This window comes from Benincasa hispida, chromosome 2 (genome assembly GCF_009727055.1).
Source record: "Benincasa hispida cultivar B227 chromosome 2, ASM972705v1, whole genome shotgun sequence".
Taxonomy (NCBI): Eukaryota; Viridiplantae; Streptophyta; class Magnoliopsida; order Cucurbitales; family Cucurbitaceae; genus Benincasa; species Benincasa hispida.
This window is the reverse complement of record NC_052350.1, coordinates 26286498-26297705: the sequence shown is the minus strand read 5'-3', so window position 1 is coordinate 26297705 and position 11208 is coordinate 26286498. Positions and strand designations below refer to the sequence as shown.

The following is an 11208-nucleotide window of genomic DNA, read 5'->3' as shown; positions in this document are numbered from 1 at the left end:
AAAAATTAGTTACTTCAAATCACGTATATCAACCACGTATCTATTCACATTTGATATCGATTCTCTAAACAATTAGAAATATCTATGCTTCCTAGCTTTTAGTATATAACAAACCAAATAAACTTTTACATAAAAAAAATCATTGAAAAAGAGTTGTCAAACACATGTGTGTTTTTGTTTTAAGAATTTTTTTCAAACATGTTTAAATAAAAAAAAATATTTTTTTCCAAATCATTCCAAAGAGGCCTAATTTCATCGGAAATATCAATTTAATACTTGAGATAATTTCTATTGAAAAACTTTGCTCCCTTGGATGCACCTATCTTGGTGTATCGGATTGTCCAATAAAATTCTGACACATGATAAATAATCTCTTTTTAAAAAATATTTTATTTAATATTTTTTCTTTGTAGATAAAAAAAAAATGTACATAGTTACGTGAAGCTTACACTTATTCATTATCAATTTCTTTTTTTGTATAAATTTTTGACAGAAAACGGCTACTCAAACCGAAAAAAGGCTACAATGATAATAAGCCAGAGCAATTCAGTTTCGTTTTTTCTTAATAAAACAATTTTAATAACGTCTTTTTCAAAAGAAAAAACAACTGAAATTCTGCCCAACGTAATAATGAGACGACGTCGTTTTCCTTACAGTTGGAAGTTGTAACCCCGTCAAACGAAACGGAACTCCGGGAACTAGAAACGGGATACCTGAAGCTACCGACACTTATCTCCAAGCCTCTAGGTTCGTAACCCGAGCCTGACTACCGAACCTACACTCGCAGCTTTCTCCACTGAACCCGAATCTCCTTCCCTGGCCCTTTTTCAGTGGTGACTGATGGCTCATCACTGCGGCTTTACTGCCATTACCCCATTTACCTTTCTTCCTTCCCTTCTCTTTGTCACTCCCACAAAAGGGAAAGTTCTTCTTCACGATCTCTCTGGTTTTCCTCTCCCAATTCCTGATTGTAAGTGATCTCGTTTGATTTTGATCGTTTCTTAGCCAAACCCATCTGGGGTTTTCAATCTTTTGATTTCTTTCCCTTTTAGCTTCTGAATTTCTAATTGAACCCTTGAATTTCCATCGTTAAATCTCCGGAACACCCATTTTCCATTACCACTTTTGCAAGATGATGCACGCTAAATCCGATTCGGATGTTACAAGTTTAGCCCCATCGTCGCCAAGGTCGCCGAAGCGGCCTCTGTACTACGTGCAAAGCCCTTCGAGAGATTCTCACGACGGCGACAAATCTTCCACCCATGCCACTCCGGCCTTCAACAGCCCCATGGAGAGCCCTTCTCATCCCTCTTATACTCGCCACTCTCGCTCCTCGTCCGCGAGTCGGTTTTCCGGTACGTTTCGGGCCGCCCTTGGTCGGAAAGGCAGCCGGAAACGCAACGATAAGGGGTGGCCGGAGTGTAATGTGATTGAAGAAGAGGGGGACTATGATGATCTATATGGGGACGAAGGGTTAACTAGGAGATGCCAGATTTTGATGGCTCTGCTTGCGTTTATTTTTATCTTCTTCTTGTTTTGTTTGATCATTTGGGGTGCTAGCCGGCCTTTCAAAACTGAGATCAAAGTCAAGGTTGTGTTTCTAGCTCTATACATACTCTGAAACTATACAAAATTGTTACATAGTTGATTAAAATAATATTTGCCAATAAACGTGAATATTTTAAGATTTTTCTGGCATTTTGGATCTTTGTGAATTGATATTATTTATAACACATGTCTGGAATTTGATATATTTTCAATTTTTTATGCTTCTTCTGTCTAACTCTGTTTTTGGCTGCCGCACCATAAATTCTCAGTTTAAGACTTGATGTTTGAAGTTATTTGGTTTTAGAAGTGATGTTTGTTTCCATGTCCTTTTTCTCTTACAGAGCATGACAGTTCATAATGTTTATTTTGGAGAAGGATCAGACACAACAGGAGTTCCAACCAAATTACTGACTATCAACTGTTCATTAAGGATTACTGTGCACAATCCTGCAACTTTCTTTGGCATTCATGTCAGTTCCTCCCCCATCAATCTAATGTATTCCCAGATTGCAGTTGCCTCTGGCCAGGTAAAATTCCTAAAACAAACTTCCATAAAAAAATGCATTAAGAAATGGAAATGGCTGATTCGAAGGAAATGGGAAATATATGAGATGTTTTTCTTGCTTTGCAGTTGAAGAAATACTATCAACCAAGACAGAGTAATCGAATCGAATTGGTAAATCTTGAAGGGAACAAGGTGCCATTGTATGGGGCTGGAGCTAGCCTTGAAGCCCTGGATAAAATTGGAAACATTCCTATGATGCTGGTGTTTGAAATCCATTCAAGAGGGAATGTGGTGGGGAAACTGGTAAGATCAAAGCATCGAAAGCGTGTCTCATGTTCTTTGGAGATTGACTCTCGGAACTCGAAGCCTATGAAGATTAAAGCTGATTCATGTACATATGATTGAGAGAGAATCTCCACCTTGCATCTTTCTCTTCATTGGAAGGGAAAGATTCCACCTGTAGGATCATACTTTGGTTGTAGAAATAGGCTGTTGACTTACTTCTTCCTTCTTTAGATCCATGGAATAATTAAGGGGAAAAAAAAGACCAGTGAATCAGTTTATGGTACATCTACATACTATTGTTTTGCCAACTACTTTCCATACAACAACAGAGCATGCGCAATGATAGTACAATTATTTGACCAAATGAAATAATATGTTCTTTATACTTCTGACAAGACAACATTGTTTTTATGAGTTAAAGCACTTTTACTGTATATGATTTGCCAATTGAAAAGAAAAAAAAAGAACTTGCAGTTTAACCAGTGTTTCCTAAAAATAAGTTGGTTAAATCATAAATAAAAATAGAAAAAACATTGAATATGTTTTTAATTTTTATTATAGAATGTTAATAAAGTTTTTTTTTTCCTTACTATAGAAATCCAAACACCAAAATAGTATTTAACCTTTTACTTACTTGAACCCACATTAACTAATTAGTGGACAATCAAAGAAATCTAATTGTCATTTAGAAGGATACTTACTAACTATTAAAATAGTAATTCATTTAGATCCATTTAGTAAATATTTAGTCTTTTATTTCTGTTTTTGAAATTTAAGTCTATTTCATTCACATTTTTTACGATAGATTCACATCGTTTTTAAGTACAATGGTTGAATTCTTACCCAAATTCCAAAAACAAAAATAACTTTTTAAAAACTAATTTTTTTAGTTCTCAAAAGTTGACTTGGTTTTTTAAACTATTGGTGAAAAGTGATAACAAAGGAATAAACTTGGAGGTGGAAGTAGTGTCCATAAACTTAATTTTAAAAAACAAAAACAAAAAAAATAAAATAAAATGATTACCAAATGGAACTTTAATTATCATCTTTTTTCTTGTTGAGGCAAAAGACAAATAACAAAGCAACAACACAACTAAACACTCCCAAACTCTAAAACAAGCAAGGAGAGAGAACACCAACTGACAAATCATAGATCAAAGAACACCCTTGAGAGGAGGCTAACGCAACAATGGAATGTGGCTTTGTTCATCCCTTGAGGGATGTGACAAATATGAACAAAATTAACAGTGATCCCAGCAAAAGGAATATCCTCAACAACTTCCCTATTTAATTCTCATCTCTAGTATGTTATATGTTCATATGGCAAGAAAGGGAACGTATATCTCCAAGATATTCTCCTCAATAGGGGGCCCTTCAACAACTGTTATAATGAAAGAAAAAATTAACTAGAAGCAAATACACAGATCCTTCCATTTAAAGATGGGAAATGCTTCTATTATGAGTTTTAGAACATCAACAGACTACCTTAGTACTTTTTAAAACTGTAAGAATGTCATTTCAAACTACCCTTTAGAAACAAAATACTCAGGATGCGTAATTCTCTATAGTGATTTTTGTAGATTGGCTATATTCCATCCATACACATTTAAATATCACAATCAGATGCCAACATGAGTGAGGCATAAAACTTATACTATCGTTCTTTTCTCGTAGTCAGAGATTTGATTCTCCTACCCTATCCACTATCTATGATTAATATATATATATATATCACAATCAGAGATATCGGACTATTATTGGATTGGGTACCAACATATTTCTATACCATCAACTAACTTGTATTGATCAATTGGATTCACTAAGAATGGCGATGTCACTTCTTCAGATCTCTCGACTGTGGTTGAGGCAGAAGAGAGATGAGACTATTCAAATTACAGATATTGATGGTGTAGAGTCATCTAATAAAACTTGCACAAAAACTAAGACCAACAATAACTAGGGCCTTACACAAAATGGCCAGTTCCTCAAACCAAAAATAAAAAGAGCTTTCAAATTACAGGGAAACAAATGGCGATGGTAAAGCCATTTGCAGAGGGACGAACTGAACTTACAGGAACATGACTGAAACCATCATGGTTGAGAATTTGTGGTCTGTAGGCTGGAAATTTCTGGTGTGGAAGGAATGCCCTCTTGCTTATCAATAGCACAGCTTGGCTCAGAAACTGTTCCACCGATTCTGTTTGGAGGCCAATAGCGGAATAGTGATCTTCCAATTATATTTTTGGCAGGTAGAGGACCCCTGAACAATTTGGTATAGCCAGCTATCAGCACAGGGGGAAAAATATTTCTAAGGGGTGCCTGAGTTAGATTGAGTTCGACATAGACTTCTTGAATTATAGAAAGTGCTAACTACTGATTCAAAGAACTTTTCAAATGTATCAAGATATTTGGTTTATGAACAAAAGTCTTATGCTGAAATACACTTATTTTAGAAGACACCCAGTACTGGTGAAGTGATGAGTGGAGGCTTTACCACACATGAGAATCATAGCTGTTATTGCGATTATCACCCATCACAAAGACCATGTTTTCGGGCACTTGCTGCATCAAGGAATGAAAGAGGTGTAATGTTTTACCATGCTCGATATAGATTTCACCAAGGGAAGAAAAAGTAATCTCTTTTTGTCCAACCGAAAAGAAAAATCATCACAGCCTGTACTCAATTGTCGTGCAGTAAGATTGTCATATAAAACTCTGCTAGGAAGATCTTAAAAAAATGTGAAGCCAATGCAGAGAATAAGAAAATAACACTTACAATTGGAGTCATATCATATGATGGTGGTTCCAAGATAAATTTTTCGTTTCTCTCAACCCCATTAACGATAAGTTTTCCATTCCGAACCTGCAATCAGTTAATGTTCCAAGCAAAGAGTGAAGCTGAAACACAGATATATTTAATGCTTGAAAACACACAATCAAAAGCGGGAGGCTACAACCATAAATTTTTTGACAATAGTTGTGTACGAAAATCCACTCTTAGACTTAATACTGTTATTTTATATTTTTCAATTCTACAATATCATTAAATAAATATGGTAGAAGTATCTGTTCTTGCGTGATCTAAATCAATAGCCCCAAGACACGTGAATTGTGCAGCAACATCAGATAATGATCCAAACAACAAATAAAGAATTTTGTTTAAAAATCTTACCTCCACAGTATCACCTTGTTTAGCAACAACTCTTTTAATGAAGACATCTTCATCAGTATATCCTACTTCCTGAAGCACTGGTGGGCTTTTGAATATCACTATATCATTAGCACAAGGCTTTCTAAAATAGTATGTGACCTACAAAAGAAAATATAAGTATTTATCTTGCATGAAACCATGGTCCAACCCCCGAACTTTAGTAGACAGAACTGAAATCATAGATCTTCTCCCCTTATCTCAAAGTCAAACATTACAATCCAAGAACTTGGGACAAAGAAAATATGCAAAGCATATTTTACTTGGGAGCAATAACATCAGGCAATTCTAACTCTGAAACCCAAACTAGTTGCCATATGAATATCAAATCCCAATCTATATCAAATTTCAATTAATCAAGAAACACGCTTGCAAAGTAGGATTAACAATAGTGAACAAGATTTCTACCTTCTCTGCTACAAGTCGATCCCCAACATCAAATGTAGGATACATTGATAGCGAGGGAATGTACCTCGGTTCTGCAATAAATGTTCTGAAGGCAAGAGATATTGCTATAGCTGCAAAGACTGTTTTGGCGTCATCCGAAGTCAAATTTAACCATTCTGGCAGAAACCCAGAAGAATCCTTTTGATTCTCCACCTTCCCATTATCCTCACGTTCATCGCCACCTCCACCTCCACCTCCACCGCCGCCGCCACCGTTATCTACAACCGACCTAGTCTTTTCGTCAGAGTCATTAACAGCACTGCAGCAACCCCTCTTCAGGTGGGTTCCATCGCTTGGAGGCTTAAAGGCTAGAAAACTACTGCTTCCGGATTGAATCGACAATTTGCTGCGTGTTACAAAAGGGAAAATAGAGCGATTGGCGATGTGGATATGTACGAATTTTGGAGAAATGGCGATTGAATGGAGATTGAGAATTGGGAAATTAGAAGGGTTATTGGGTTTTGAGAGGCGCGTACGTTGTAGAGAAGTGTTGTCGAAAGATGGTACTGAAGAGAGGAGATGAAGAGAGAGCATCCTCTGTGGCAGAAGTGCGGCAGCTCTGTAAAGGATTTCGAGCTGCTGGGTTTGTAATTGGGGGTGTTCTTTGCAGATGGAGCGGATACTTTTCTACAGAGGATGAAAGGAGACGACAACAAAGCTGGAAGTCTATTTGGATTAGATGTGAATATATTGCAATTTCTAAACATGGTCAAACCATGGTCTTTCTATGGAGATTATTGGTATAAATAATAGATATAGCCCAAGCGATGGAAAAAGAATTTTTATAAGTTAAACAGAGACGTGAATGAGAAAGTCATCTCCAGCTTCATCTCACCCGTGAACATCTCTAAAAGTTCGGTACATTTTTATAAAAAATACCTTTCTCTGATAGTTGTAATTTCTTGATATGTTTTAAATTTACATCTTACAACCCCAATGAAATGAAGTGGGTTTTGGAACTAATTGTTTTGTTCAAAATAGATAATACATAAAATGAACTCCATATTTCCCTGAGTTGTTGGCAATTCAAATGAACCATGAAGTGACAGTATAGATATTAACAAAATAGCAATATACATGGTCATGTAGTTTGGATTTTGGTCCTCAACAATGACTTTACATCTTTTACATGAATTGGCTACAGTTGAATTACACAAAGTGATAAAAAAGGGTAAGTATTTGTAATGCTTAACCATTTATAATTTCAGATAGCAAGCATGATCATATTTTTTAACTTTTTAAGATCAGAGATTCATGCAATAGCTGGTCGTCTCCTCGTCGTCACTAATGGATGAACATCATTCTGCAAGTTGTAGTAGCATTCTGCCTCCATATCCAAAACTGGGTTTGGTTCTGGATACGGCATAGGATCAGCGGACGAGAGGGACGTGCCTGACAAAGGAGCATCGATGTAGAGGTGCTCCGTGGACGTCCAGATGGTAGTTCAACTCCTTTTGGGAGTGTCCTGCTTCTTGTTTGGGAATAAGTAGATCCATTACCGTTGGATATGATCACTATTTCTGATTGGAGAAGATCAGAATAAGATGCAGGTGGGTCTTCCTTGTGAATTCTCTCTGAACTCGTCTCTGGAATTTCATTGCCCTCCGTTCTCTCAGCCATGGCTTCATTAACCATACCGATTGAGCGCCAAGCTTCAGATACAAGCTTGAGAGTGCTGTCTTCGGGAACGACATTCTTTTCTTCCATCATTTGAAGGATCTTTTCTGCTCTCCATGGCTGTTTGGCTTCTCCGTAGCCCCATATTAAGGTCTCAAAGGTTTTCAAATTGGGGGACACATCCATGTCACACATACGCTCAAAAACCCTCCATGCCTTCTCCATTTTACCTGCAGTGCACCAACCACTAATTATAGTCGTGAAAATCACGACATTTGGTCTCACCCCGTATTTGCTCATGGAGTTTAGCAGGGACTCGGCCTTCACAGGCTCACCAGCACGGACAAACCCTTTTGCCAGAATGCTGAAAACATGGATATCAGGCTCAATTCCAGATTTCAACATGTCGTCAAAGATTTCTTGGCATTTGTCCATACGTCCAGCTGAGCTCCAACCATTCATAATGGTGCTAAATGTTATCACATCTGGTTTTACCCCAGATTCTTCCATCATTGTCAATGCCTGCTCAAGTTTATAATCATTATCCATGTGAACAACAAGCACTTTAGAGGGGGGGAAGTTCATCAACAAGGGGGAATTAGACGATCACAAAAATAGATGTAGAAAATGAATGGTGAAAATGTGAAAAATATTGTACCTCATCGACTCCATCTGAGTCCCCAATATCTAGGAAGCCCTTGATAAGAGAGTTGAAAATAACAAGGTTTGGGTGTATTCTGAGATCCCTCATTCGATAGACAACCCTTAGAGCCTCAGCCAAGTTCCCCTGTTCACAATAACCACCTACAATTATTCCACACGTTCTCTCGTTGGGATTTACCTTATTGTTTTGCATTTCCACTAGTATACTTTCTGCCTTGCTAGTCTCCCCATCCTGAGCATATGCCCTTGCCAATGTGTTATATGTGACAACATCAGGTTGAACTCCAGATGCAATCATCTGATGCACTACATTCCATGCCTCCTTTATATTTTTCTTCTTGCACCAAGCTCCAACAAGGATATTATAAGTCCTGTTATTGGGTTTGAGATTTGTAGTCCTCATCATTAACTCTAATAATTTCATAGATTCTTCAGGTTTACGGATGATTCCATAGCCTTTGATGAGGGTATTAAAAGTGCTAGTTGTTGGCTTACACCCACACTCCTCCATTTTCTGAAAAGTTTCCATGGCCTCTTTTACATTGCCAGATTCAGAAAAGGCATTGATTATGGCATTGAAGAGTATGGAATCAGGTTTAGTGCCAGTTTCTTCCATTTCTGATAGAAGTCCTGAAATGGCCTTGAAACGCTTCTGCCGAGTCAGAGCAGCTACAAGAGCAGTGTATGTCACAGTAGTAGGCCTGTGTCCTTGTTCTACTAAACTATTGAAAATGAATTGACCTTCTTGAGGCTTCCCTCTTTCAACCAAGATGTTCATTAGCTTTGTTCTTGAACGTACTGTTCGGCAGCTATTGTTACCCAAACAGAGAACACAACGGGATTGAATTTGTGAATCGACCGGAGTTGAAACTAACTTTACTTGATTCTTGCGGAGACATGATTCCTACAAAGTTCAAAAATACCAATTCAACAAACAAAGGATATCATGAACCGTGTTCATAATATAGTGAAAACAAGTTATAGATCTCTAAGGATGACAGCAGAAGACTCTGGAATTGTTTGAAAAATATGTGCAAGACTTCCATTCAATATATTTCCAAAAATCAATATGATTTTTTCCGCGTTATTCAGTTTTTCTAAAAACAAAAATCTTCATATACGGTGAAACATAATGAAAAACATGAAAAGTGTTTTAGTAGGTAGAAAAGAACTCCAAATTCCCAGTCACTGCACAAGACAACCTATCAAATTTTTGAGTAAAATCAAATGAAAGGACCAGACTCGTCAAACAGTAAGTGAACAGGCTTATTAAAAAAAGAGCCATCTGATTATACAAGCATAGCCAACCAAGCGGATGATTTACCAAGTTCAGGCAGTGAATTAGATGATTGTGTGGTCAAAACATTGAAACATGGACAATGAAAACATAATAATAGTGCAAGTGCTTGCCACAGTACCATTTCTGGTGATCCTTGAGATAGATTTTTGCTTGCTATCGTTCCCTCTTTATGAACACCCATGAAAACTCTGGTCTTTTCTGAACCAGACTCTCTCAGTTCTGCTTGGCTCACTCGTCAAACTTTCATCCAACCGTCACCATGCCTCAACAAAATCAATATTCACCAAATTCCAACATATTACAGCATCGTCTTTCACTGTCTCTGAATAAGTGAAGATGAGTGGAGATAAAGCTCCTCCAATATGAATTCTACAATTAAAAACACCAGAGGAATCGAGAATCAAGTGAAGAGCAAGAAAATCCCAAATGGGATTTCTTCAAATCCAAAAGATATATCAAATCAAACCCCCTATTCTGTTCAGATTCTTCCATCTCCAACCAAATTCTTCAAAACCCACATTTCCAAAGGTGAAAATCAAAACCCACAACAAAAAATCTAAATCCAGTTCAATCAAATTGATGATCACTAACACACCCATCTAGATTTTGAGAAGTGGGTCAGAATTGAAATTGCGTTCAAGTAAGGAGCCAAAGGAGATGCGGAGGTACCTCTTCAGATGGGCAGCTGCAGAAGGAGGAGGAGCGGTCGACAGCGGTGGATTTGCATGGATGGAAGTTGCATGGAAGCCGAGCAGCAGAAACAGCCGGTCCATGTAAACGAGCCAATATTGTTTTCTAGTGGCCAAAGTTTGTGTTGTGAAATCCATTGGAGATTCTTATCCACAAATTTTTATCATTTTGAGATTTCTGGATGCCTTTTTGAGGCTGTCAAAATATTAAATAAAATTAGAGCCGAATGGCTGATAGGAAGCAAGAGTGGCCACGATAGCATTTACACTCGACATTCATGTATATGTGTGTTTATATGTATATAAATATAATTATATATTGCTTATTTAATTTGAAGAAAAAAAATATGGGGTTGGCTAATTTAAGATTTTTTTAAAAAAAAAATCAAGTATCTTTTTTTTTCCTGAAAAACCATTCCAAAGTCTTATAAGAGGGAAAAAGGAAATGAAACCTTTGATATTTTACATGAACTTTTTGGAACATACAATTTTGATTTTTTTTTGTTTAATTTTTCTTTTCCTTTTGAAGTTGAACCTGACATTTGAGGTTGAAGAATTCTATTATTATATAATCGGTATATAATATATATATCCTTGAATTTTACCTTTGTTTCTAAAGTACTATTTATCCTATCTTACTATCTTACCATCTTACTTTCCTAGAAACTGACTTGTCCGAGAATCATTTCTAGACCAATTTACTCACGGACAAATCTGTAATTTACAAAATTTGCCACTAATAATAATTAATATAAAAAGTAAGAATATGAAAAGTTTTTAGGATCTATAAATGGACCTTTTATTTCAATATTGTAGATTTGAAAACTTTTTAGGGAAATATGGTTGTTTTAAAACTTTAGAGATTTGTGGTAGTTTTTTTATTTTCGAGGCGTTTGTCGAGAGTTGAGAATCGAGGGTTGAGAAATCGACAATGGTATTTGTCGAA

The 11208-nt window shown here is 36.7% G+C and overlaps 3 protein-coding genes across 4 annotated transcripts; 1 reads left to right on the top strand and 2 right to left on the bottom strand.

Moving 5' to 3' along the window:
- Window positions 1-817: 817 nt before the first annotated feature.
- Window positions 818-2733, top strand: LOC120072313. The gene is made up of 3 exons (XM_039024772.1): window positions 818-1591; window positions 1890-2075; window positions 2180-2733. The coding sequence occupies exons 1-3, from the start codon at window positions 1133-1135 to the stop codon at window positions 2456-2458; spliced, it is 924 nt and encodes a 307-aa protein (XP_038880700.1). The 5' UTR covers window positions 818-1132; the 3' UTR covers window positions 2459-2733.
- Window positions 2734-4115: 1382 nt separating this feature from the next.
- Window positions 4116-6727, bottom strand: LOC120070951 (chloroplast processing peptidase). 2 transcript variants are annotated; one of them, XM_039022886.1, is made up of 5 exons: window positions 5955-6722; window positions 5511-5648; window positions 5115-5201; window positions 4833-4900; window positions 4116-4598 (listed from the first exon to the last, which is right to left on the bottom strand). In XM_039022886.1, exons 1-5 carry the CDS (start codon window positions 6525-6527, stop codon window positions 4430-4432), a joined length of 1035 nt encoding a protein of 344 aa, XP_038878814.1. In that variant the 5' UTR covers window positions 6528-6722; the 3' UTR covers window positions 4116-4429. The 2 variants fall into 2 exon arrangements, 1 of the variants encoding a protein (XP_038878814.1); XR_005480090.1 differs by having other exon boundaries at window positions 4518-4598; window positions 4833-5012; window positions 5955-6727.
- Window positions 6728-7008: 281 nt separating this feature from the next.
- LOC120070950 (pentatricopeptide repeat-containing protein At5g25630-like) lies at window positions 7009-10401 on the bottom strand. Its single transcript, XM_039022885.1, has 4 exons — window positions 10243-10401; window positions 9692-9942; window positions 8269-9177; window positions 7009-8132 (listed from the first exon to the last, which is right to left on the bottom strand). The coding sequence occupies exons 2-4, from the start codon at window positions 9752-9754 to the stop codon at window positions 7278-7280; spliced, it is 1827 nt and encodes a 608-aa protein (XP_038878813.1). The 5' UTR covers window positions 9755-9942; window positions 10243-10401; the 3' UTR covers window positions 7009-7277.
- Window positions 10402-11208: the final 807 nt, after the last annotated feature.

What these genes read in the sequence shown, in the direction of transcription:
- LOC120070951 (XM_039022886.1), bottom strand. Translation starts at nt 6,527, where the DNA reads ATGCTCTCTCTTCATCTCCTCTCTTCAGTACCATCTTTCGACAACACT. An exon ending in AACAAGGTGATACTGTGGAG is followed by an intron (nt 5,202 to 5,510) that starts GTAAGATTTTTA and finishes AACTGATTGCAG; the next exon opens with GTTCGGAATGGAAAACTTAT. An exon ending in AGCTATGATTCTCATGTGTG is followed by an intron (nt 4,599 to 4,832) that starts GTAAAGCCTCCA and finishes CAAATTGTTCAG; the next exon opens with GGGTCCTCTACCTGCCAAAA.
- LOC120070950 (XM_039022885.1), bottom strand. Translation starts at nt 9,754, where the DNA reads ATGGGTGTTCATAAAGAGGGAACGATAGCAAGCAAAAATCTATCTCAA. An exon ending in CTCAAGGATCACCAGAAATG is followed by an intron (nt 9,178 to 9,691) that starts GTACTGTGGCAA and finishes TGAACTTTGTAG; the next exon opens with GAATCATGTCTCCGCAAGAA. An exon ending in ACTCAGATGGAGTCGATGAG is followed by an intron (nt 8,133 to 8,268) that starts GTACAATATTTT and finishes AAACTTGAGCAG; the next exon opens with GCATTGACAATGATGGAAGA.
- LOC120072313 (XM_039024772.1), top strand. Translation starts at nt 1,133, where the DNA reads ATGATGCACGCTAAATCCGATTCGGATGTTACAAGTTTAGCCCCATCG. An exon ending in AAACTGAGATCAAAGTCAAG is followed by an intron (nt 1,592 to 1,889) that starts GTTGTGTTTCTA and finishes TTTCTCTTACAG; the next exon opens with AGCATGACAGTTCATAATGT. An exon ending in TTGCAGTTGCCTCTGGCCAG is followed by an intron (nt 2,076 to 2,179) that starts GTAAAATTCCTA and finishes CTTGCTTTGCAG; the next exon opens with TTGAAGAAATACTATCAACC.